Raw genomic sequence first — 27,415 nt, 5'->3', positions numbered from 1 at the left:
TCCTTTAGTTCTAGAGAGACAAGTAAATTATTTAAAAATAAAAACTAATATCTTCTCATATGTGGAGTCAATTTGAAAATGCTTCAATATGTCTTGTAGAGTAATACCTACTAAAGTGCAGCAATATGCTCACTAGAATTCCTCCAGCAAAACCGCCAAGGTAGTACAATAGTTGTTTTGTACATTGTTCTTGATCTTTATCTTGCAAGATTGAAAAACAGAATGTAATTTATTTGGTGAAAACACACTTAACCTTCTAAATGTTTCTATCATAAAGCTTTTATGTGTGGATTGTGATAATATTGAATGAAAAGGGCTAAGAAAGAGAAGTAAACCCAACACACCATTAAGCATAACCCATGCATGTATCAAACTAGATGGCTTTATAAAAGTTTGCCTATCCTAGGTATTGGTCATTAAGGTATTTTAAGCACACCATGGTTAGTACATTTGAACCCTACTATGCACATTGCATGCTAATGACAATGAGATCCCAATTAATGCAATCAACAAGCTCTTGGATCTTGGAGACTGCTGTTATCATTGAATATTTAGCATTGATATTCCTTTTATTCTCTTCGGGCTACTTGCTTCTCAGCTTGCTTTCTTATCTCTTTTGCACATAATCATATACTTAGGTTGCACATTTAGAGCATATTCATTAAATATTTAGCATTGAATATTCAATTGAATATTTAGCATTGATATTCGTTTTATTCTCTTGGGGCTACTTGCTTCTCAGCTTACTTTCTTATCTCTTTTGCACATAATTGAATATGTATACTTAGGTTGCACATTTAGAGCATATTCATTAGTAGCCTTAATGACTTTGTATTTGTTATCATCAAAAAATATAAGATGAATAACCTCCCCCTTTTTTATGATGACAAATTATTGCATGGAATTATGGAAACATTAAAATGTATAACATATTATGAAGCATGTTTATCAGCAAGCAAAGTTTAATGTCATATTTGGATTTTTCTTACGAAGTTCCTCCTTGGGACATGCATGCTCCAAGCCAAAAGGTTGTTTCGTGAGATATTTGATAGTTTTCTTCTTTGTTCGGATTGTGATAGTTTCCTCTTGGTTTGTAGATCACTGCGTGGACACCGTTCAAGGAGTCCTAGGAGGAGGTACTGAGCCTGGGCTAAGGTGTAGCACGAGTAGGGCCATTTGGTTTGTGGTTGTGGGATTGGAATTTAGAACCATGATGAAGGATTATCGTTGATACTTGTGAGCACTTGGTTTTTTATTTTTAATGCGGGACTAGCTTGTAGATTTTTAACCCATTGTTTTTTTTTTCTTTGTATTCCCCTTCTTTAAAACATATGGTGTTTGAGTTAAATTAAATACTTAGAATTTGTTACAGATAATGGTAAAGTGCCTGGATTCAGTGCTCAGATGCCAATTTTCTTCATCACAGACTTGTCCACCATGGGACTTGATTTATTCTTGATGGATGCTTGGTTTTTATACTTTATAGGTTCTACTCTTATGCTGATGAGCTACTGGTTAGGTCTTCAAACTGGTCAAATTGATTAGTGCAATGTGATCTTTTTTATAGATTAACGAAACGATGCAGGAGCTTAAGAAAGAATGATAATCGATTCTGGAAAGGAACTTTAGTCGACTAGTTGGGTTTTTGGATCGAATTGGGTTTAATTGATGATTAGATAGTAAGGTTGTAAACGGATCAGAACTAATTTGAATGAGGTATATACAATAATGCCATCGAGGCGGGGCGAATACATGTCAGGGATTACCCGTCCCCAGAACTTTGGTTGCAGGGCGGGTACATGTTAGGGATTCCCCGTCTTCATCGATGGAGGTTGAATCTTCAACCCGATACTGGGGACGGGGCAAAGACGAGTGCGGGGATTTTAGCTATGCCCCCCCCCCCCCCCCCCCCCCCCTGCCATCCCTAGGAGAAAGGGGGGGGGGGGCGGTTAGGGTGGGAAAAAAAACTTAGAATTAAATGGAATTAAATGGATCATTAGGCATGTGAGACAAATTAGGAGATGTTCAGGTGTAGAGATAATTTAGGAGAAGAGGTCCCTGAGAATGAGAGAGAGATCTTAAGAAAATGTTTATGTGGAAAGGAGAGTATCGAATTGGTTGCTTCAAAATTGGCATAGAAAAAGAAAAAAAAAAGTAGACTCCCTTGTTTTTAGTGTTTGTAGATAGATAGATGGATTAATACGGAAACGTGAGATGTACGGGATTTTTTTAGCAAAATTAAAGAGATGGTAGCCCTATGGCAATTCCATTTGAGCCAAATCCAATTCGAGCATTATTGTTCGAGTTATGCCTAAGCCTAATCAGTATAAGTGTAATTTCATTCCTGTATTATAACCAATTGAAGTGTTTTGTTTCTTTTAAACACCGATTTTCCAAGATTTTAAAGGAAAGTTGTACGTGGGTTCCTCTCTTCTCTCCATCTATTCAATTTCCTATGAGTAAGAAAAGTTGTATGTCCTTTTGATCAACATCATCTTTGAGAAGGAAAATCAAAACAACGGTGGAAGGAAAGTGGCTATTACAGATATTTTTCACCTCAATATATCCCTATTTGTATACTCGTTTCCTGTTTGGAATCTGGACAGGAAAATTTTAGACGTATTTCTAGTTTTGAACTGGCACTTCTATGATCAAAGTGATGAACTCGCCATTTAAGCAATTAGATCTTCCTTCTCTCTTCAGTTTCTTTTTTTTTTTTTTCCCTTTCTACTGATTTCATTTTCACTTTTTTCTGGACGTTCCTTCTTTAGGGTGTGAGGTGGACGTAGTCGTATGAAGAATAAACTTTTGTCTTTGTCGTTTTAACATTGTCTTACGCTGCATTTGGAAAAGTTTCTGGGTTTCTAAACTGGAATCAAGAACCATTCCTGGTGTTGCTGTTCCTGAAAGATTCTCTCATCTGGAAAGGGTTGCACGAATATCAAATTCATATGAAATTATTAGGAATTAAGAAGCAAGCTATTTTGAATATTCTTTGTTCCTAAAACCACCTTTTTTTTTTCTGTTTAACGAAATTAGCCAAAAGGACACACTGACTTTTCAGATACATCTTCACCTTCGCGTCTATTGTATTATATTGTGCTACAAAAAGTTCTGAGATGAAGGATTATCAATAAATCCTAGAAGGATATATTCCAATTGTTTTTACACAAACTGTGTGCTGATCAGATTGCCTCCTCTCGGGAGTAGACTTGTTCATGGCCGGGTGGCCCGATGGGCCGGATCGGCCTAGCCCGGCTCTCGGACGGGCTTGAACATGCAAATGATTCCACAGGCTTAACCTTGGGCCAAAAATTCCGGCCTGCAATAAATTCGAGTTGGGCTCGGGATTTGCCAAAATAGCCCAGCCCGGACCGGTCCGATCTATAGACTAAACTTAAAAAACCCTAATTCGAACATCTCTTCTCTTTCACCTCTTTCACATCTTTCCCCTTAGCTGAACCTCTATTCTCTTCACATCCTCTTCAGTCCTCACACTCTCAGGCAGCCACACAACCGGCGAGGAGGCAAACATTCACCAGCGCAACAACTCCGGCGGTGAGTCCTCTCCTTCTCTCACTCTCTCTCTCTCTCTCTCTTCCTTTCTCTCTCTCGTTCCTCTTCTCACTTCTCTTTCAAATCTCATACACCAGCAAATCAGTGAATATAGGCACTGGCGAATTCATCGCGAACTCAGCTCCGACGAACACAATCACCAGCAGTGAGTAAAAGCCTGGGCTTCGGGCTTTTTATCAGGGCCAGGCTCGGGCCCAAGTTGTAAGCCCGTTGGTCGGGCCGGGCTCGGGCTTGGGCCTAACAAATTTCTATTCATGAAGAGTAAAAGCTCGACCCAAGCCCGGCCCATGAACAGGTCTACTCGGAAGAGTGGCATTCTAAGTGTGGACTGTGGCATGGAGGGGGACCCATATAAAATTGAGCAATAAAATGCCTGCGCTGATTCATAATTTCAATGTATTGAGTATTGGGGATGGAGACTAGAGAGGTTTCAGAGGATTTCAAGGCTGTGTTTGGTTTGATAAGAGAAAAAGCTTTCAATAAATTTTACAAATTCTGCTAAAAAAAAATTCCCCTCCGCATTTTGTTCATCTCCCTCTCTTGTTTTCTATCAAACCAAACATAATCTTAAAAGGACATTGGTGTTTCTCCCTTGTTACTTTGAGTTGTTGCTTTAGGGGACTTTCTGCAACATGATCAATGCTTTTGTTTTCATTTGTTTTGGAATAGAAAAAACAACTGTTATAGTGTTATTGAACTCCGTTTTTGTTTTCAAAGGGAAAAACAATTTGATTTTGTTTCAAAGAAAGAATATATGTTTGGGGAACCTTCCAAAATAATGGTTTTTAAAATGATAACAAATTTTATTAAATAATCAAATGAAAACATCTTTTTGAAAGCATAAATTCAAGAACGCATTTTTTATGATTTTGTTTTGAGAAACAATTTATTTTCAAATCAAATGGTTTTGATTTGATTTTGGGACCATCAACACGAAAAAAGAATTCACATCGTAGAACGCCCCTTAATATTCAAGGGAATGAATTCTCTAACTGGTGGTCATCACCTAAATTAAGCTAGACTCCTATATACAGTTATTGTGGACTTGTGGGTTATTGCCTGTGATTCTAGGTAGGTCTGTAAATCAAGTTGCCAGATTTGAAGAATTTTCAATTACAGTGGGCTCATATTAGATTTGGGCCCATTGAAAATTTAACAAATTACCAATCTCAAGCATATTAGATAGTTGAACCAACAGGAAGGTGGCTCGGTGGTGTATCAGCTGGTTTATTTCAGAAGTGTCGCAAAATCAAATCACCATCACTTTGGGGAAAAAAGGGATCAAGCGGAGGTTTAATGGTGCATAACACCGAATACCTAAAAAAGGTTTGTATTTGACAATCCTGATAATAGAACATGCATTAGGTTTGTTTTGACGACTTGATTTGCCACATGAAGGGAGATCATGGTTACTGCTTGTATATGATGGGGGAACCTTCCGAGTTGGTCCCATGACTAGCCAAAAAACTTGAGACTTGACTGAAAGAGTAACTTTGGTGATATTGGAAGGATTCATCTGTAGCTTATAATGGCGGATCCAATACCTTCTCCCAGTGGGGACACGCATTTTAGTTATAACAAGGTGTTTTTATCGATCAAAAATATAAAAAATAAGGGTTCGTTTGGTTTGTAGTTAGAATCAGAATTAAAATCTTCCGGAATTAGAATTGGAATGGTCCATAATAGGAATTAAAATCAGCAGGAATGAGATTTCATTCCCAAGGGAGAGGCAGGGAATGACCATTCTCTCAAATGGGGGAATGTCATTTCAACAGGAATAGGAATGGGATTCCGATTCCACCCAATCAAACAGTTGAAATCGGAATAGCCCATTCCGATTTCAATTCCAGACCCCTATTCCCACAAACCAAATGGACCCTAAATAAATAATAGGGTGGGTTTAGGGCATGGACCATACTCCCCATCCCTGACCCTTGTCTTCGTTAGAAAGAAAGGTTAACCTCCATTCCTGATCTATAATGGAGAAGAGTTTTCCATTGGGGACCCAAATCCTTGACTTTTTAATAATTTTTTTTTTGTGGAAACAAATTTACTTGAAATAAATGAAAAATTTTGGTCTAAATCCTCAAGTTTTCCATTAGGGTTATGGTAGGGCAAGAACTTCACTCCCTGTCCCGTCCTTGTCCTTGATTGGGTATCTTTATTAATTCCCATCTCCATTAAGGTAGTCTCCCTCTCCAACCTGATTAAGTTGAGGAGGTTGGATACCCACTGGAACGGGGAAAATTGTCATCTCTAGGTTTGTAGAGACAAAATAGAAAGATAAGATTGAGTTGTTGAAGGATGTGAAATGAGGGAAAAAAGAAAATGAAAAAAATGAAAGTAGAAAAACATAAAAGTTAAAACCCAAGGCCCAAAGCTCATAACTTGATTCACATGAAAGAGAGACTGAGAGACATGGATGTCATTCATTTGAGTGGGGGCAATTGTAATAAGTTTCACAATTATGTGTTTGTTTGTTTGTTTGTTTTTGAATCTCATTGGAGCAATTGACCACTGTGACATCAACATAGATCTGCCGGTGCTAGTTATATATGGAACTTGTGTTATTAAGCTAGATAAAAATTGTATTCTTTGTACATGTAGCATGTCTATGGCATTCAAAAATTGTCCTAATTTTTTGTCTTTCTTTTTTATAAATTGTTATAGTCAAATATGGTCAAGAAATAAAGATGATGAACCAAGTTAAGCGGTTGAGCTGAATTGCTCATGAAGACCTGCAAAAGGGGCAGACTTAAAGATTATGTTTGATTTGAAAGAAAAGATAGGAAAATAAAGGGAAAAGTAAAGAAACCTATATAAGGTTTATAAAGATTTTCCTACTTTTCCGTTCACACCAAACACAGCCTCAAATAGGGGAGCAAGAGGGTAGAGGTGTTGTGTATCACGCACATAAATTTATTCAGGACCATCTTACCTATTTATAAAGGAGGTGTCGTATTTGTCAAGTAGTTTAGTCCTTAGGAGAAGGTTTTCCAAACCGGCCTAAATAACCCATACACAAGAACATCCTTATTCAATCTTGACGCCACGTGACTGGTTTTGATCGGCGTCAAATTTGGCCTTACCATAAATAATGGTGTTATGAGTGTCTCAATTGGATTAGTGATGCTAATATTGACCATGCGCAAACCCTACAACCAAGTCTTTGTGCAACACGAAGAGATGATTTCGCATATTCAAACCATCGACCTGATGAAGTGACATTTGGGGTTGGTGGTCGTAGATAAGGCCGTGTCGACGTCACTGTTGAAATTTATAGCATTTGTGCATTTTTTCTTCTTCTTATTCAGAATCCAAGTGCTGCAGATATAGCTGTTTTCGTTCATATATACTTGACACATAATGCCCGTCTTGACTATTACCGTTGATGAGAATATAATTTGGAAATCACCATTTTGATCGAATCGCATTCTTGGCAAGGTTCATAATATTTATACGCCTGATACATCGGTAGAGGCGTATTTGGCAATTTTGGTGGTTTTTTTAGTTTTGTTTTTTTTTTTTTTTTTTTCAAATCTGATTTAGAGGAATCAGTTTAATCCGTTTATTTCCTAAATCGGTTAAAACCCTAATGCATTCTCTGTATGGGTATATCGAAAAACTCCCAATACAATATGTATTAACTAATACAAGCCTATACATGTTAATATTTTGAACCTTGATTCTTGATATCTGTAGCTTTGGGATTTTATGTCTAATCTTTCCTAAGTCCTCTACGCATATGACCACGAAGACCCCTCTCAAAATTTCAAGTAGTCATGTGAATACATTTCTGGAAACCCTATATGCACATTAGAAAATGATATTAACATTAGCAAAGTAGGGGGTGGGGGTGGGGGTGCAACTTCGGAGATATGAGCCAGATATGGGGTTAACCTAGACACCTAGGTCCAACGCTAAGGCGTGGATCTTAGGCTCAGCAGGCCTGGTCCAAATTGAGGTTAACCTCGATCAGCAACCCCAAGACATGGATCTTGGGGATACCCTTAGTCCCTTACCAAAAACTTGGGTTTGGCTGGCTTGGCCAGATTTGAAGGTCTTACTGATCATACTACGCATTATACTCTCTGTGTAAGGTTGGGTTTGGACAGTTTGATCCAGGCTAAGGCTACTCACGGCCTCCACTAAAGCCCAACCCAAATTGAGTCAAGCCCCAGTTTCCAAATCTAGGTCCAGCCCAGAGCCCGAAAATCCAAACCTAAGATCTGATCAAGTTGCTGCCCTAATCAAAATTAATGCTCTTTTCTAAGTCAGATTTATCCAATTGTGTTTCACATGACTTAGAATGGATTCAGATGGTATTAGGTGTGATTCTGTGAGTTGTCTATGGTCAAAATTAAGTATCATTCCGACAATTCTCTCGGCTTTGACAAACTGGAATACATGGGCTGACGAAAGCGAATGTTGACTTTTGAGGATCTCCAGAATTAGGACTATCCCGGGATCCCTCAATCGCAAGCGCCATTCATGATGGAGATGAGTATTGGGTTATGTAAATGCAATATGGCAGTACTGTGATATTTTGATCAAAATTAAAATATATTGCATTCATTTTAGTAGCCTGTAGGTTAACGTTTTAATTATTTGATTAATACACGATACCATAGAAGACATAAATGGATTCACTGTTGTCCGGATTCATGTTTCAAAATTTGTTTATGGAGAATTTGAATGAGCTTAGTCTTTCTTTTGGTTAGGTATGAATATGGAGAATTTGAATGAGTTTAGTATTTCGATTGGTTATGTTGTGTTTGGAAACAATGTAAATGTGTAGAGTGTAAGACGATTCATATAAATTATAAAATTGGGTTAGTTTTGCATTGACAAATTTATCTTCTTATCAAACAGATTTTTAGTTGTAATAGATGCAAACATGAATTCCAATAAAACATACGCGCTTTTTTTTTTAATCAAAAGCTCACTTGAATTCAAATTTACTTCTTCTTTTTTTTATTGATGTACTTTTACATCTTATTATCAATGTAAATATACATTGGTCTATCATTTGTCAATGCATAAATATAATGTTACCTTGTAACTTGTATACCAAACCAATATTTAATTCTTGTACACCCGATCTTTATTTCTTCTATCAACTCAAAGAATAAAAACAAGAGAAAAAACTCCACTCTTACACCAATAGCATCCTCTTTCTCTCTCTCAACTCTATATGCAAAAGACACCTTTTATATATAAAACCCTCTTTAACCACACCAACCATTATATTAAAAATAATCTTAATAATTAAAAAATAATACAATCCAACAATATATTTAATCGTATTGGTGATCCTAAAAACCAAAATATATTGATTTTGAACCTTGGTTGATAAGATGGTCTCATTTCTTAGTGAGTGAAGGATCGAAGAAATCCTGTCCCACATGGACATGAAGGTGTTCTTTGGTACTTAATTTGCAGCTTTAATCAGGTACAACGCACATGAAAAGATCATGTGTGCTTGCAATCAAATGGGCCCCACAACTTTCCATTGTACATTCCCGCTGTGTATTAGAAACATCTCCAGATGATGACATCATTATTTTAGATACTATCATCGGAAGATGTTCCCAATACACAGCAAGAATGTACCATGGGAAGTTGTGGGGTGCAGTCTTGTGAGGGGCTGATTTGATCTCCCATCCAAACCAAAATTAATTTGGACATATTAGATGGACCACAACACATATTGAATTGGATCAGTCAAGAGCTAATGGTCAAAAGTATTTATTGAATTGGATTGGATCTAATCCATCCATAATGAATTTACATTAGATTGGATTGGATTGGATTGAGCCAATATTTAGTCCATTGATAGAAGATCAGAATATAAGTGTCACTGGATCAAGTTTGGAATAAAATTAATCTAAATTAAAACAAAGTTGAACAGATTAGATGGTCCAGAAATTAAATTGGACCGATTCAAAATGGTACAAAATATTCATTTGATTGAATTAGACCCAATCCATTTGTAATAGACTCACATTAGACTGGACCGGATTGGACCAAATCCAATCCAATTGAGACTCCTATCCATAAACTCATGTTGACTAATAACGGGATTCCTAATCATTCACATTTATAATAACAACGCAAAGCTAAGAATTGGGCCCGTGAACAAGTTGGTAAATGCAGCCCACCGACCATTAGTTGGAATACCTAACCCAAAATCTTAGAATGGCAGCAAGTGCAAGACTGTGAGATTATTTAAATGAGGAGAAGGTAGTATTCTGGGAGGACATATGTTCCAGCCGGTAGGGCTTTTGCACTGGCAGGACATGTGTTGTTTTTCGTACCATAATGCTTTCAATGAATGGATGAGTAAGTAGAGTTCAAATCAGCCCCCCACAACATCCCGTTGTGTATTGGGAACATCTCCTGATGATGATATTATCATTTTTGGCATATCATCATGGGGAAGATGTACTATGAAATGTTGTGAGGGGCAATCTAGTGGGAGGCTGATTTGGTCTTGAGACTCTTGGACACCATGGCAACTTTAGTTATTGGGTTTTGAGACATGGAGAACTTTTAGGCCTTGTTTGATGATTAAGCACTTGTTAAAAAAAGTACTTGTTTCTTAAAAGCACTTATTATTATTATTATCATTATTGAATAATGAATAATATTAATAAATAATGAATAATATTGATAAATAACAAAATACTACCAAAAAGTGTTTTTACTGTGCAGATTTTACAAATTACTTTCAGAAAGCACTTTCAAGGTGCAGTTTACATAAAATACTTCCAGAAAGTATTTTAAGGCGCAGTTTACACAAATATTTTCAGAAAGTACTTTTAAGGCACTATTTTTACAAAATACTTACAGAAATTGTTTTTAAGGCACAATTTACACAAAATACTTCCAGAAAATACTTTTAAGATGCATTTTACACAAAATACTTTCAGAAAGTACTTTTAAGACGCATTATGGATAATGGAATCCTATTCTCAATAGTCTAACCATGTATTTGGTTTGGTAGAAAATAAGGGAAATTCCCTAAAAATCTTTCCCTCAACTCTGTTTCTCTCCTATTTTCTATCAAACCAAATTGCAATCAAATTTTCTCTCTCCGGACAGCATGCTATCAATGGGTAGTTTTGAGTCTCAATTATAATTATTGTGTCAAAGCTGGTTGGTTGATTATAAGTTATTCCCATTGTCTCTTTCCAGCATCACAGATATTGTTCAGCATACCAAAACTTGTTGAAATCAAGACAAACGGTTGCAAACTAAACATTTATAAGAAAGCATTTTGTGAACTATGAATTGTACATGAAATGGATTTAATGGACTACCGGATAACCATGCCTATAGTGTACCCTTTTCTTCTCATACAAAACCATTAAAACCAATCAGAATTGAATATGAAACCCATCCCAAAAATTCTGTACTATTTTCTACCTATATGATGTTCAAGGAGAAGATATAAAAGAAAATTAAAAGATCATTAAGAGTTGAAAAGGAGCAAATAATGCTGAGCCAAATCTGCTTTTGCAAAAAACAGAAAAAGTCCCAATTCATTTGTTGAAAACTGTTACTTCAGTTGATGGCATTCCAAATCATTTGGGGAAATCAAGTTGTAACAGCTTGAATTCACATCAGCCAATGGTTTAATCTATGTAGACTTTGGATTGGAATAATTGCTAATATTTGATTGTGGTTCCTAGATTATTAACTAGTGGTTACATGGAAATTTTCCATAGAGCAAGAACTTTAGTCATGACCAATATGCAATTTGAGATTATCTTAGAAAGAGGAATGCTATTCCAACTTTGGCCTGGCACTAGTTTAGGTGACATTCGGAACCACTTAGGCAACAAATTTGCCAAGTTGATGGTGTCCCATTTGGCGGTCTGGCGGCATGCGCACGGCTTGGCGGCTTGGCCCTGACGCCGATCTGGCACTAGTGCCAACCTGACAAACTCAACCACAACTTAGGTCGGTTAGATGCACCTCGTCTAGGGCCGACCTACAGCACCTCGTCACTGGCCGAAGTGCCCTCGACACAAGGAGCGACCTCCCTCGAGGGTGTGCCAATTTGACTAAGGTCCAGGTGGCGATCTGCGAGACATGCTTGCCGAAAAATTCGGCATGCATACCCCATGACCCTTGGAGGTCGGCCCACATCCCAAAAGGTGGTCAACGTGCATGGCAGTTACCTCCGAGGATCTCGGACCCGTTAAACACGACCTCCCAGAGATCTCGGAGGTGTTACATGAGCAAGGCCTATATAAAGGCACCAACCCCAACGACAGCAGGCAAGCAAGCAAGCAAGTAAGAAAATCCTAGTTCTCATACTTTGTGATTTTTAGCTCGCAATCTACTATGAGAGTACTGACTTAAGCATCAGAGCAACCTCGTCGGGTTAGCCACCCCAGGTCCTCTGACATTTGGTTCCTTGCAGTTCTCTAGAAGTTCAACGATCAATCCAGCTCGCCACCAGCCCGCTCGGACCTCTGGTCAGCTCGGCACTCTGGTCAGCTCGGAAACTAATAGGCAGCTCGACACCTCCTAGTCAACTCGCCACCAGGCAGCCTGGCACCTTACAGGAAGCTCACCTCCCAGTCAGCTCGTCACATAACATGCCTAGCTTGGCCCTGTTAGTCCGCCACCTAACCTGCCCAGCTCGGCTCAGTCAGTCTGGCACCTAACCTGCCCAGTCAGCTCGACACCCAATCTGCCCCCAGCTCAGCCTGGTCAGTTTGGCCACTTGGAAGCAGACCAAGTGACGAGGTACTTAGCCCAAAAAGTTGACCATCACCAAAAAATAGATTTATTTCAAACGCAGCTAAATATGCTTTAGCTTCATTTGGGGAAATCAAGTTGTAACAGCTTGAATTCACATAAGTTGTAACATGGTTGGAAACCAGTTCAAGACATCGAGACAACCCAAAATAGGGTATCCGGCAGCACCCAGATATAACCAACTTCACATACAATTCATTATGATTTCCCATAACTTACAGCATAAGAATAAAAAACATATAAAGTTTAGGTAAAAAAATTATAGGAATACATAATAAACAGCTATTGCAGGTATATCAGTCAATCCATATCATGATTATCAAACTAAAAGTAGAGAAACACGAAACCAGTTCAATCTCTCTTTCAGAGATCTGAGGTCAATCTCTATTTCAGATTTACGTTTCAGAGATCTGAGATCGAGCTCTGTTTCGGATTTCAGATTTCACGCAACCAACTTCGTCATCACTTATCACATATCAGAACGAATGAAAAGGAAAACCCAGGAAGAAAATACAGAGATCGATCTCTGTAGAGAACTAACCTCTTGTCGTCAGTCGTCGTTCGAACCGTAGATTTCACAATAGTAGATCTACAAAGAACAAAGTTCAAGTTGAAAAAAAAAAACGATTAAATGAGAAAAAAACTTCAAAACATAGAAGAAAGAGGCCAAACGACAGGTCCGCTGGCAACTGTTTCTCACCACCGATCGTCGCCGGTGGACCTGCAATTGGTGAGAAGCTACTAGGGTTTGAGGTTCGAATGAATGGAGAAGGAGGAGGTATAACCCTCATGAGGGTATTTTAGTCATTATAAAAATTTGTCAGGGACTAGTTTGTCCTATTTTTTTTTGGAGAATGCAACTTGAAGTCACTTTTTCAAAGAAGTACTTATTCCCCATTTTTTTACCAAACACCTATAAGTACTTAAAAATCACTTAATGTGTGGTCCCATGTCTTAAAAGATGTAGTTATTAAAAGTACTTCTTTTAAGTGTTTTCAAACACTACCTCAATATTTTTACTTAATTTGATAGCTGGTTGCCATTGCTTTAATGTGCTAGGTTCATTTTAGTTTCTTTCCCTAGCTTTATTCTCCTTCTACCACCATTATTTTTTTGGCATACTTCTCCTAGACTCTAGAATTAGAAGGTGCTCTCTCCTTTCAACTATAATCTCTCTTTCTACAGCGGAAAAAAAAAAAAAAAAAAAAAAAAAAAAAAACCTAAACCATGATTTCTCTTTCAAGAATGGTTTTCAAAACCGGACCGGAGATAGTTGGACCGAAAAAGGGAACCGGTCAGGTGATCAGTTTCATTTTACCCCAGAACCGTTATTTCGCCAAAAATCATTGGTTTAGTCAACAAATTGTTGACCCGGATGGTCAAACCATCCAACGGTTTTGGTGTTTTTTATTTTTAAAAAAAATTATTATTTTTTTGTTAGAATTGGCTATCTATTTGATTTGAACAGTCGGACTGTTCAACCTAAAAACTGGACCCCTAACCAGTTCATTGTCCGATTAAGTTTTAAAACCCTTGCTTTCAACAACCAAAAATTAAAGGGTAAGTCTCTTAAACTACCCTTACTATTCACGAAATTGATCAATTGTACTCTTACTGTTTAGATATTGTCTTGCAGTACTCTTAGGTTTTCTGACAATTGTTTAACACCTCCCTTACCGTTAATTTTCTGTCACACTCCGTTCACATGTGACATCACATGAGTGTTAATTATTTTAAAATTCCTAAAATACCCTTATTGCTCACCGCCACTGTTGGAACACCGTCACCGACTCACCGGTAGCAATTCCAGTGACGGTGGAACACCACAACCACCTCCTGATGACGAAGTTCTAACTAAGAGGCAAACACATCTGCTGCTCTGGGCTCTGCTCTTCTTAAGCAGAGGCACAGGCGAAGACAAATCTGGGCGCACCTCAGGGGTCTGGTCGCAGACTTCCAAACTTCAGTTTCGCTGCCGCATTGGATCTGCTTCTCTATTCCTCGCCCCGGTTGTAACAACCACACTTGTGGTTTGTCCCCACTCCCCAGAGAGCACCGTCATTGGCACTGTTACAAGCGGCGAGAAAGAGGAAGGCATCCATTACTAACAAATCCAGCTCCTACAAACCGTCCGTAGTCGCTCAGAACACGTCTTGAAACCTAAGAGAAATGTGAATAACGGTGTAACAGTGCCGATGAGCTACGGTGCTTCCTCTTTTTCACCAACAAATCCAGCTCCTACATGATTCCAAACCGTCCGTAGTCGCTCCCACATGACTCCAAGCGGCAAGCTTGCCTCAAATTATCAGTGATATCTGAATCCGACGAGAAAGAGGAAGGGAGAAATAAAGAATTTGAGAAAATCTTTTCCCATTACGCCTTCTCTGCTTTCACCGGTGTTCTCTAGCTTCCATTTCCAGGGAGACAAACCATGGATGACCCAACTCGCCACTCTGGCTTGCAGAAGAAGAATTTTGGAGTCGGGACCTAGCAATCTTTGCAAACAGTAGGATAATGGAGATTGATTTAGACTCCCACCCACGACAAAGCAGATGCCTTTGGTTCAAGACGCGAAAAAAGTAGGCCTCTCCCCGCTCGTGTTTTAGACTTTTGAGAGATTGCTTTTCTTTTTCTAACTTCGATTCAAGAAGGCTCTCCATCCATCTAATTTATTCACCTTTCTCCCAGGTTCGAGAGAATACCGTAGTTCAAAACCCGAAAAGGCAGCACCGTCACCGGTGGCAATTACAGTGACGATGGAAACTTCGGCATCCTCTCCCACGAAGAGCAATGAACTGGTTTATATAGTTAGTTGGATTTTATTTTAAAATTTTGATAAATAGTAAAGGATAAATTCAATATTTCATTTTTTCTGTTAATGTTTAATACTGTAAGACTAAAGGATAAAAGTGAGTATAGGTATAGTTTAAGAGATTTATCCAAAATTAAACCTAAATTTTAGTTTCAGAGATTTTCCATTGATGGGTCCTACGAGGTTTTTCAATCGTCAGGGTCCTGACAGAACTTGTTTTGTCCTTCATGCTACATTAATTACCCATCCAGGACTCCCTCTCACAGTTCCATAACTTTTAATTAACGCAAAAAGTGGATGGTGATGTAAAAGTGAAAGGTGGGAGGATATTGGAATTCAATTATTTGGTTGGGTAAAACAGGAATCTGATTCTCATTTATGATGGAATGGTATTTTCCATTTTTTCTTATATTGAGAAAGAAAATTCATTTCAGCCAATTCTGATTCTTATATTGAGAAAGAAAATTCTAATTCCAGTTTTAGTCGGGACTTGGGGGAATAAACCATTTTTATTCCAATCAAATCATTCAAATCATCACTTGACCAAAATTTTAGGTCTGATTCAGTTAAGACCTGTCGGTCGGTCAAAAAATCGTTGACTTAGTCAAGAATCATTCAACCCGATAACTAAATCACGGATTACACATTGAATACATGCAAACTTTCAGAGGCCATAACTTTGTACCCCGATATCCGAATATGGTGATTTTTTTTTATATTTTTGGGTAACTTTTTGAGATATATGCATCCAAAGGTATCGTAGGCGCCTTGTCCCACTATTTTCATGAAAAAAAAACCCTTTTTTGGCCTAAAATTGCAATTTTTAATATTTCTATAAATAAAAAATTAAAAAGCATATACTAAATATAAAATAATACATATAAGATATAACATATTATATATATATATATATATATATATATATATATATATGTGCTGATGCAGCATGGTTTGAACCATTCAACTCGACTAGTTGAATCGGTGACCCATGACCCGGAGACAAAAACGGTTCAGCCTTTAAGTTAATTTTTAACTCAAAAGTCAAACATAAAGTATGTTTGGGGCATGTATAACTTGAACTCAAAAGTCAGACTAAAGGTTAATGAATTTCAAATTGCAAAAATAACAAACTGATGACCATAAAACTAATAATTTGATCTATCTATGTTTGAGAATGCTAGCTTTTTACACAATTTTTTTAAGTCCGCTATTATTTGTATGTCTACACATAGGTATATCTTGTTCTGTAAATACGATATAAGCTTAAAATGATTATAAAACGCTAAGTATAATGCGCCATCATCATTGATGAGGGATAATTTGGCCTGACCTATCAACACCCGAATACATGGAAGCGACCTGCTGATTGGATGATGACTCAGCATTCCCTGCCACCTCAGCAAGCCAGGTCAATTTGGGTACCTCGGGCACCTCGGCCAAGATCGAGGTATGAGTAGCTCGTGATGGCCCGACCTGCCAAGGTGACACGCAACCAACTTCTAGAAGCTAGTCAGTTGTCTCCGACCTCTCCGGGATCACATTGCATGTTTGCAAACCTTATCTTTATCCCGCCCGGATCGAACATACTCGATAAGCCTTATCAGCTAACACAAAGTCCACCTCCTAGTGTAGAACGGATTCCTAGTAGCACAGGTCGGGGATTTCAGAGGTGTTTCGTAAGACATATAATAGCTCACCTATATAAGGGCACCAACATCAACGTCACAGGGTACGCGCAATTATTTGCTCACTAGCCTTTTAGCGTTCAAGCTTTTAGCTCGTATACCAGAGTACCAACTTAAGTATCGGGGCACCCACACCAGGTAAACCACCTCAGGTCCTCTAAATGTCTTTTTCTTACAGTTCAACCGACATCCGAACTTCCCTCCAGCATTCAGATCGCACACCATCAATCATCATCATCTAAGTTTTGTCCCAATTATACGAGGTTAGCTACATGAAGCCTAATGCATGAATTTTAATTAGTAATTACCATGCCCATTTATACTTAATATGTGTGTTGTTATCAAGATAGTAATAGAAAACCATGGATTTATTGACTATCATTTAGACTAGTGTAAAGGCATATGGTAAAGAATAAATATATAAATTGACATTTATAATCAAATTTAACTCTTACCATATGCACCAAAATCAAGTAAGATATATATCATGTATATGCCATGGAATTTATTGGTTCAAAAGAGAAAAGAAATCAAAAGAGTTCAGTTTATTGGTTGAAAATCTTGTAATGGATCCTTATGGCATGGTCCACGGATCCAAGTGGAGCTAACCTACAAAAAACAACTATTAAACAAGTGAAAAATCATATTACATATGCATACAATCTTGTAGTTGTGAGCACGGAGTTGTCCACGGTCCTATGCAAAAAGAAACCACAATTGGAATGTGTGGCTGAAGGAGGGCATGAAATCCAAGAGAGCAATTTCCATCACAAACTCCAAATCGCCACATATCCTTGGACACATCCACCTTATCTCTTTCCATCAATATCTCTGCCATCTATCAGGATATCTCGCTCTGCTACCTTGGATTCACTACAGTTTTTTCCTTGCCCACGGCCCACGCCTAAGTAGTGGTTACTAATTACTACTACCTTCTCAATTAATAAATAATGGTCTAATGAATTAGGTTGTGTTAGCTACTTAGCTTGGCTACTTTTGGCCTGCTTCTCATGGGCTTTATAGAATAAAGAAGCCAAAGCCCAATTTGCTTATCAAAAATTAAAGAAAAAACATCTCATTTGAAGGAGTGTTTTAGCTTACAACCCATCATCTTGTGTGGCAAATCCATTTTAGTTGGTGGTATTTCCATTACATATGGGGTTGTTCTTTATTCTACACCATGGTTTTTGAATCGTCGTTGACCCAAATAGTTAGACCATTTGGCCTAGAAACCATTCAGACAATCGGTTTCATTTTACCTCAAATCCGATCTCTGACAAAAAATTATTGAATAAGGCAACGACCTATTGACCCGGACAGTCAAATCATCGACCCGTTCAATAGTTTTTTATTGTTTTCTATTTTTAGTTTTTTTATCAGAACAGACCATCCGTTTAAATAAGATGATCAAACCATCAACCCAAAAATCAGTGACCAGAACGATTCCATTTCAAATGAAATTGTTATTATTCCTATTATAGTAGACAGTTCTGTTGATAAACGTATAGTAGACAGTTCTATTGATAAACCTAATACTGATCACCAAACTTAACTAATGGTTGATTGATCCCCATCTTAGTGGGCTGATAAATCATGCATCCATCCATGGTTAGGCCCAAAAATCTTCCATAGCGGAAGTAGGCCCTACACGTCAGGCCGACGTGGCTTATCTTGATTGGGCCAGTTTCCTCAGATTTAAAAAAAAAATGAATGTACGAAAAACTTCCATTGAAAATACGTGGGAGTTGAGTCAAAATGAAAAAAGGGGGGAGGATTCTTTAAATAATTAAATTCCGAGTTCAGTCAGAATTCAGAATAGTGAATTACAGGTTTATTGGAGTGGAGGGACTCGTTCAGTCGTTTGTGGGGCGGGAGTGTGGATAAAGCGTGTGTTCAACCCGCCAATCAGAATGCAGAGAAATCAAGACGCGTCACCAACCTAACCTTTTTTCTCATCACCATCTCCTCCTCCCTTTGTTGACAAAAAAAGTAGAGACTAAAGAGTAAAGACACCAAGTCATAACCCACCCCAATTAACCCATTTTGATTTTTGAAGGGTACCGCTGAACCAACAACGTGCAAAGCTCCTGCCTCCCACGTTCCTCTCTCTCTCTGCTCTTCTCCTACCCATCTGTTCACCTTCTAGGGTTAGGGATTGCTGCAATGGCAGCTACGAGCGGGTTCGCCACTTCTTTTTCGGGCGTGAAGTTGGAGTCTCTCCTATCTTCCTCAAGGATTTCTTCTTCAACATCTTCCTCTTCTCAGGTTCGTTTATTTTGCAAGCCCGCCGGTAACAGGAGACGAATCGCTACCAGAGGGCTCTCTTTGAACCCTAGGTGTGAGGCTGCGTCCGATGTTTTGGTTCAGGATGAGAACGTCGATTCGAGGGCTTCCAGCGTTTTCATTCTCGAACAGCTCAAGACATCGGCGGCTGATAGTAAGTCAACCCTTTGTCACCTCCCCCTTTCTTTGTAAGGAGTTGATTTTGTTTGGTAATTGATGAGGTTTATTGTTTGAATTTCAATTCATTGTTATCTTTGCGGTTGTGAAACGGATAATACGTCCCCAAACTTTTAAAATGTCTGTCCCTCTTTCTTTGAAAATTCAATTATAAGTTCTTCAAATTTAGTAGTGCTTCACGTCCCGTTAATTCCACTAGGGATTGCATGTGTTTAATTTCTTTCATTTATTTAGGTGACGAAGGATCGATGTAGCAACAGGTTGAATATTTAAGAAAAAAATTATTTCCAACATATTTATATGGTTGTGTGCGGGGTTTAGCTCTTTCCTTTTTGTCAGATATTTTTATCCCGTTGCTCAGTTTGTTGACATACCAAATCACAACCATGCCTGTGTAAGAAACCAAAGAGACCAGTTGCCTGAGTTTTAGTAGTTTGGTAGAAGATACTTAACAAATAGCAACTAGCATTTATTATGTTGTAGACTTTATAAAACGTAAGCATGAGAAAAGGCTCAAACAATGTTATACTAGTTATTACGCCAAGGGAATCTACCATCATTTTGTTGATACTCAAGTTTCTAATTTACTAGCAACTTTTAATGTGCTATAGTGATCATTTCTTGTCTTGGGTTCCGAGTTTTCCAGTGTTGGAGGGCGTGCATACCAATGTTGTGAGCACCTTCCATATTGAATAATCTGTGCTGTTGTGTTTTATGTCATAAATCATTTCCTTCTCCGTTATGCCTGACTCTTTGTGAGATTTTATGATCCTTTTGTAAAACCTATATGAAGTTATCTCGAGGTTCTAACTTCTAACCTTTTGAAAGTTTAATTACTGTTGTTTTCCAGGATATACCAAGGAAAGGAGTAGCATTGTTGTCATAGGGCTTAGTGTGCACACAGCACCAGTAGAGATGCGTGAGAAACTTGCCATTCCAGAAGCAGAATGGCCTCGAGCCATTGGAGAGCTGTGTGGCTTGAACCATATAGAAGAAGCTGCTGTTCTTAGTACCTGCAACAGAATGGAAATATATGTAGTGGCTCTATCTCGGCATCGTGGGATCAGAGAAGTGACTGACTGGATGGCCAAGGTACTCCTTTACTCCATGTACTCTTATCTTCATTTTGTTTTCCACTGCAAGGCTATTTTTACTTTTTTAGATGCAAGAAACAAAGGTTGGTACTATAGAGGAGAGCGAATTAATGTTAGGGCAGGCAGTAGGAACTAACCATTGTGGGAGTTCCAACTAGGAAATCTCCTGTGATGGACAGCATACTTATTTTGTTATTGACAGCAGCCATTCAAAATATGCAGATAGTTGTTCTCATTCAACTGGTTATTCCTTGGCTTAGATCTTCTAGTTGGGATGGTGAATTCTGAGTTTCTAACTTATTTGCATGTGTGCCATGGATCCTATCTTGCAACCAAATATGAAAATTTCTTTGGTGATCAATGTGTCTTTTTTCCATTGTAGAAATTAAAATGTGGTCCTAGTTGTTAATATCTTTTTTGTTTGGCAGACAAGTGGAATTCCTGTTTCGGATCTTCGTCAACATCTTTTTCTACTTCATGACGATGATGCCACACAGCATCTGTTTGAAGTGTCTGCTGGGCTTGACTCTCTAGTTCTAGGAGAAGGACAAATCCTTGCTCAGGTCAAACAAGTTGTCAAAGTTGGACAAGGTGTTGTTGGCTTTGGGAGAAATATCAGTGGACTGTTCAAGCATGCAATCAGTGTTGGAAAACGTGTTAGAACTGAGACCAACATTGCATCTGGTGCAGTTTCTGTCAGTTCTGCTGCTGTTGAACTTGCCCTCATGAAGCTTCCTGAATCCTCGTCTTCCACTGCCAGAATGTTGGTGATTGGAGCAGGCAAGATGGGAAAACTTGTGATTAAACACTTGGTTGCAAAAGGGTGCACAAAGATAGTGGTTGTCAATCGATCTGAGGACAGAGTTGCTGCCATCCGTGAGGAGCTAAAGGATGTTGAGATAATCTACAAGCCCCTAACAGAAATGCTCAATTGCACTGCAGAAGCTGATGTGATTTTCACCAGCACAGCCTCAGAAACCCCATTGTTCTTGAAGGAGCATGTTGAAGCACTCCCTATTGGCAGTCCAGAAATTGGCGGATTGAGGCTCTTCATTGATATATCTGTTCCCAGGAATGTAGGCTCTTGTGTCTCAGATCTCAAGACTGCGAGAGTCTACAATGTTGACAATCTTAAGGAAGTTGTAGCAGCTAATAAGGAGGACCGACACCGCAAAGCAATGGAAGCCCAGGCAATTATTGCTGAGGAATCAAAACAATTCCAAGCTTGGAGAGACTCCCTTGAAACTGTTCCAACCATCAAGAAACTGAGAGCATATGCTGAAAGAATTAGAATGGCAGAGTTAGAAAAGTGCTTGTCGAAAATGGGTGATGATATCCCAAAGAAATCAAGGAAAGCTGTGGATGACCTCAGCCGTGGTATAGTAAACAAGCTCCTTCATGGTCCAATGCAGCACCTGAGATGTGATGGCAGTGATAGCCGGACCCTGAGTGAGACACTTGAGAATATGCATGCACTTAACAGGATGTTCAGTCTTGAAACAGAGATATCCATTTTGGAACAAAAAATTCGAGCTAAGGTGGAACAAACACAAAAATAAGATTTCAAAACAGATGTCTTTCACCTCACTTCTTTCGTTTGTCAAATTCAAATAAGAGGATAACATCCTCACATTGTCATCAATGTCATTTCTGTTATATTCTTCATGCAGAGGAAAAGAGACAGAGTTGGTTCCAATGGGGGTCATTTAATTCAACGGGAGTTGATAGGAGCTTCTGCCCAATTCGTGTGTAGGATGCATTTGTATATTTATAATGTATAATCTAATTTTCTGCCCAGCCTGAGGAAAGGAGCAACTTTTTGATGTGAGCTTGAACCTGTAATGAATGATATATTTATCAAGTTGCTGCTAACAATGGACAGCCTACGTACGGAGAAACATTTTTCTTGTAATTATCTACTGATGAATTCAGTTTTGAAATATATTTTCTTCTTCATGCTTCCCTGTCATTCTTTCTTTTTGCCTCTGAATGGGAGTTGATAGATCTTTCAGGCTTCAACTTGCTTAGCCGACTTGGCCCTCTTTGGCTATGCCATTCTTTCTTCCTGTTTTACTCTGTGCTGGTGGCACGACCGTAGGGTATTAATTGGCCCAGCCATGTTGCATTAATGCAGTGTGTTCCCTTCCCGTTTGTGAAACTGCATACCGTCATTATTTGATTCAAGGTTCAAACTGACCCATGTTACGGCTGGATGCTCTGCTCTCAGGTTGTGTACACGACTTTCTTTAGGGAGATCCTGTCTCCAAACCCATAATGGCTTAATCCCTCCAACCATGGTGCAGGCAGATTCGATCCCAAATTTATAAAGGTTTTTCTTTCTTTCCTTTCTTTTTCTACTTTTTCCTTCAAACCAAACATAGCCTAAGTGACTAGTCATTCTAGTTTGAGAATCTACATCATCCATGATCTTTCCCAGTCCGGATCTGCACATCGGAAACATCCCTCCATAAATGATAACATACAAGTACAGGGACGTATGGCTATGACGTCCTGTGTGTAGGAGAGCTGAATGCCATCCATCCACTTGGTTAGTCGATTCATTTACTAGCAAAATTTTAGGATCGCCAAAAAAATTAAAAAACAAAGGAAATTAATTTAGGAATCATACTCAAAAAGTCGGGGATTGAATCGATCAAGGCCAGGCCAGTAGCTTTGCTTCGAGAGCTCTTCCATCTGTTGTTCTCATCCCTCCGGCCTCTCGGGCAGATCACTTGACGCCATGCTATCAAGTTAGGGTGTCGAAAGGCTATCCAAGTACCATTCATTCATCTGAGTCCTGAGATAAGGGTGAAGTCCTCTTTGTTGTATTTCTTTTATTTCTAGTGTAGGTCCCCTGTAAAATTAGGTTCATTTTTGGTGTTGAGGTCATCAAATGTCCCTCTTTTCCTTTTCTGGGAGGAGTATCGGACCTATCACCTGCGATTCCCACCTAAAGAACATGAACTGAGGGGATGAAGAGTGAAGATCAGCCGTTCAGCACAACCATAAGAGGTTTGCTTTAACCTTTATGTGGATTATGGACGGTGTCCCAAAAATCAGTTTGAACAGATCAAAATCTGTCAAGCGGACGGTGGGCAAAAATGAAAGGCAACCATAAGAGAAGGCGTTGACCTCCCAAGCCTAACAGGACACATATCGAATGGTCGTCTATTGACCGTCAACTTCCCAATGTGAAAATTTACCAAAAAAATAGTTACCAGTGTGAAAAGAATCTCAAGACTGAAAACTAAAACGACTTCCAACTTCAATCCAAAAAAAAAAAGAGCAATTTCTTTGACAAATCAATACACGCAAGAAGGAATTTGTCATAACTCATAAACACCAATAAAAACGTGGGACATATGGCTTGTTTGGACAAGCTGATTGAACAAGTTATCCATCTAGAGTTGTACTTTTTTTTTTTTTGAAATAAAAAGAAATGTACTACACACAACGGGGGATAGCACGTCTCCAAAAACCCGCAAAACAAATAAGAAGAAGGGAAGGGGGAAGGGAGTTGATACAATAGTCTAGAGAAGGGGAAGAAGAAGAAAGAGCTTCATGAACAAGCCAATCTGTTGCCTGGTTAGCTTTTCTAAAAATATGCTGGTATCGAAGACCTCCCTTGAACAGACCTCTCATCTTCAAGCACCAAGAGATGATACCTTTCAAATTCCAAGGAACATCCGCCTTTTTGTTGAGGCACGGGATAACCAATAATGAATCACCCTCGATGATAATAGGATGCTCCCTATAGTTTGTCGCTTGAATATGAGCTTCCCATGTAACCCACACTTCCGCTTGGTTGATGGTACAGGTGCCGAACTTATATTCTTTAACCGCTATCACCCGACCAAGATGGTCACGAACAATACTAGCCACAACACATTTCTCGTTACTGTTACGAGAGGTATCAAAATTTATTTTAATAGTGCCAAATTTTGGAGCACTCCAAATAATTGGTTTCCACACGTTATCCATTTGTGCAATGACTTTTATATTTGCTCCCATCAAGAAACTCTACAAACATATCAAGAGTCCGATCTAAAATAATTGGAATGGGATTTGAAACATTATTGAAAGTTTTTGTGTTCCTATTTTTCCAAACATCCCAAAGAACAAATGCAAGTTTTTCTTTTACTAAAAGAATCTTGTTTTCCTTTTTATTGCCGACCCTTGTCCACCAATCCTTCAAACTTTCATTCTCATTTGGTCCCTCTAGGTAGAGGTGTAAATCGGGCTGGTGCGCACGATGGTTTGCAGGCCGTGCCAAGCCCAACACAACCATGTGAGCCGTGTTAGGCCTGGGATTTTAGGTCCACGGGCCGGCACGGCCCAGCCCAGCACGGGGCCAGGCCATGGGTCGTGTTGAGCCAACCCCCAAAGTTTTAACTAGGGAGGGCGGCATGACGCCCATAGGCCATGCCGTGTCGGCCCGACACGGTCCACTTTACACTTCCACCTCCAGGGGAGTGTTTAAGGTAAGCCACAATTCTTATGTGTGGGCACAATTTTTAAAAATATAGGTCTGTAACTTCCTTATCCCCACAAAAACTACAAGAGCCATCGATGTTATATCCTCTTTTCTTAAGATGGCTTTTGGTAGGTATTGTTGAGAAGGAAAAAGAGAAAAGTCTTTATCTTTTGGGGGCATTTAAAGTTCCAAATATTAGCCAACCAATTAAAGGTACCGAATGAGTAACACAACTGGGGGAGCTGATCCCCCATATGGCCATACCCATTATTGGTCATTCGGCCCATTACCACCCAAATCTCCACTTCAAACAACTAGAGACATTAATTACCAACTGAGCCCCAGTTGGCACATACCACCCTGCACCCTAAGTGTCTATACTTTGATAGAATGTTGAGACCTGAGCTACAACAGCGCTCCAAAAATATATGAAACCTGGCAATTTGGGTTGGGTCAGCAAATGGTAGACCTAACCCTAAATGTTTGGGTTAGGATTGAATACTAGACCAATTGGTCAAACAAGTTTGGATACCATCTAAAAAACTGTTCAACCTAAAAGCTTAAGTCGTTAAGTAAAATTAAAATTGAATTGTTGTGGGTGTCAAAGTGGGGGTGTTGGAAGATTTGAATTGTTGTGAATGTATGGCGAAGTTAAAATTTGTTAGGTGGGTTTCGGTCATATTTTCCCTATTCAATATCCATGGTTCAAAGCATTCATGCAATCCACTGTGCATTAATTTTGGAGCTTATTGTATGTTACATAGATGGAATGACTTTTTGGTATATATTGGTGGCTCACAAAAATGATTTAAGTCTATGGTTTCTCTCTTTTTTTTTTTTTCTATGTGTATGTTTTGTTATGGTTATTTGAGACTTAGATTTAATTTTATTCATGTATTTTTAAATCCATTTAATTAAAATTTTCCTAATATTCCATTAATACTTTAGCCTTCCACCTCTATGTATACTTTGATAAAAAATAGGAAGAAACATCAATGTAAAGGGACAAAATTACTTGAGAACTTCACGTTATTACCAAAAAAGGGTAAAATATAGAAACTTCTCTGAGGTTTCTGACAATCACAAAAACCTCCTCCTAAGGTTTCATTTTAATAAAAGCCTCCTATATAGTTTTGAAAAACATGCAATTACCTCATAGTGTCATTGTTCTAGTAATAAAGACTTATAATTTACTAAATTGCCTTTATTGCTTGTTTGGACCTTTTTCTACATAATTCAAAATGTCAAAGTTTTCCCTTCTATACTTTAATCGACAAATTTACAAAGTAAAATTACTTTACTCTTTTCAATAAGGCCCGTTCGCTTTTCAGTAAGTTATTTATCCGAGTAAATGCAGTTACCTATGTAAGTTTTTATTGGAAAACACTTATGTGTGTAAGTGCATTTACCCATGTTCTTTTACTTCTCATGTAAATAAGGCAATGACCATTTTAGCCATAAAAATCTATTATTAAAAATGGCATTTTTGTCCCGTTCAAGTGTTGGCAACTTTCCCTCTAGGTGGAAAAGTTATTTATGCACTTAGGAGATGAGTATCACTTACCCAGGAAAATAAACTTTCCTTATACCTTACATAAATTTGAAAAAAGAACATGGGATTCTTGGTCAATGAGAACTAAAATCCCATTGACCAACTTTCCCCACTCTTAAAATCTGAAAAAAAAATAACGCCCCCAAAGATTTTTAGCTAAAAGTTAAAAGTTCTTTCGAGGGTATTTTAATAATTTTTTGTGAATAGATAAATATGAGGGTAAAATGGATATTTTTAAAAGAAACAAATACATTTGGCCAACGCTTTTCTGACTACTACAATGATGCAAGGGAGGTAAATATAGTTTTTTTCTTCAAAACTGCAAGAAAGGTTTTTATATTTTACCCAATAATTTTGAAGAACTTAACTTTCTATCTCTACTATTTTATATAAAAAACAAGTGTATTTCAATGCCTCTTCAATATTGGTAATTTGGACTTGTCTATATGTATCTTATGTATCTTATATAAAATGGATATCGGAAAAGTAGAACCAAGGTTCAAGTATTATACACTCCTGATATAATGGATGGAGTGTATCGATACTTTGAAATTTCCACCTTTACATTTTTTTAGTTTTTTTTTTTCAAAATATATTTTATTTATTAAAAAAGAATAATTCTCAAAACTCCATTTAAATAAGCCTATTGGGAGTCATTACTTTGAACCCTGACCAGAACTTCGAATGTGAAGGGCTTTGCCTTTATGCTGCTGGAAATACATGAAATTGGGAGGGCTTTGCCCAAATACCCCCGAGTGAATTTTGATAAATACCACGTTATTGGCGACCTATGATACTAGTTGTTTGGTTATAATTTTTCTCGAATCATGTCTATTTGGTACATAAAATTGTATAGAGTGGACCTTGTATGTTTTTATGTACACTATTAGGGGGCTTTACAGCCTTGCATTGGGGATATCTCATTGATTAAGAGAGATCGGCTTCAGTCGATGCAAGATCCATTCGAACGCCGTTCAAATAGTTTTTACA

The 27,415-nt window shown here is 38.3% G+C and overlaps 1 protein-coding gene and 1 long non-coding RNA gene across 2 annotated transcripts; one reads left to right on the top strand and one right to left on the bottom strand.

The window, feature by feature from the left end:
- Positions 1-18,818: 18,818 nt before the first annotated feature.
- On the top strand, positions 18,819-22,368 carry LOC104595576 (glutamyl-tRNA reductase 1, chloroplastic-like). The gene is made up of 3 exons (XM_010256356.3): positions 18,819-19,282; positions 20,156-20,397; positions 20,828-22,368. The coding sequence occupies exons 1-3, from the start codon at positions 19,009-19,011 to the stop codon at positions 21,956-21,958; spliced, it is 1,647 nt and encodes a 548-aa protein (XP_010254658.1). The 5' UTR covers positions 18,819-19,008; the 3' UTR covers positions 21,959-22,368.
- LOC109114590 (uncharacterized) lies at positions 22,150-24,831 on the bottom strand. The gene is made up of 2 exons (XR_002022591.2): positions 23,029-24,831; positions 22,150-22,843 (listed from the first exon to the last, which is right to left on the bottom strand). It is a non-coding gene; the product is annotated as an uncharacterized LOC109114590 (long non-coding RNA).
- Between the last annotated feature and the right edge of the window lie 2,584 nt (positions 24,832-27,415).

Source organism: Nelumbo nucifera, chromosome 5 (assembly GCF_055504915.1).
Source record: "Nelumbo nucifera cultivar China Antique chromosome 5, China Antique-T2T, whole genome shotgun sequence".
NCBI lineage: Eukaryota > Viridiplantae > Streptophyta > Magnoliopsida > Proteales > Nelumbonaceae > Nelumbo > Nelumbo nucifera.
Note: the sequence above shows the minus strand (reverse complement) of the source record. Positions and strands in the feature narration are given on the sequence as shown.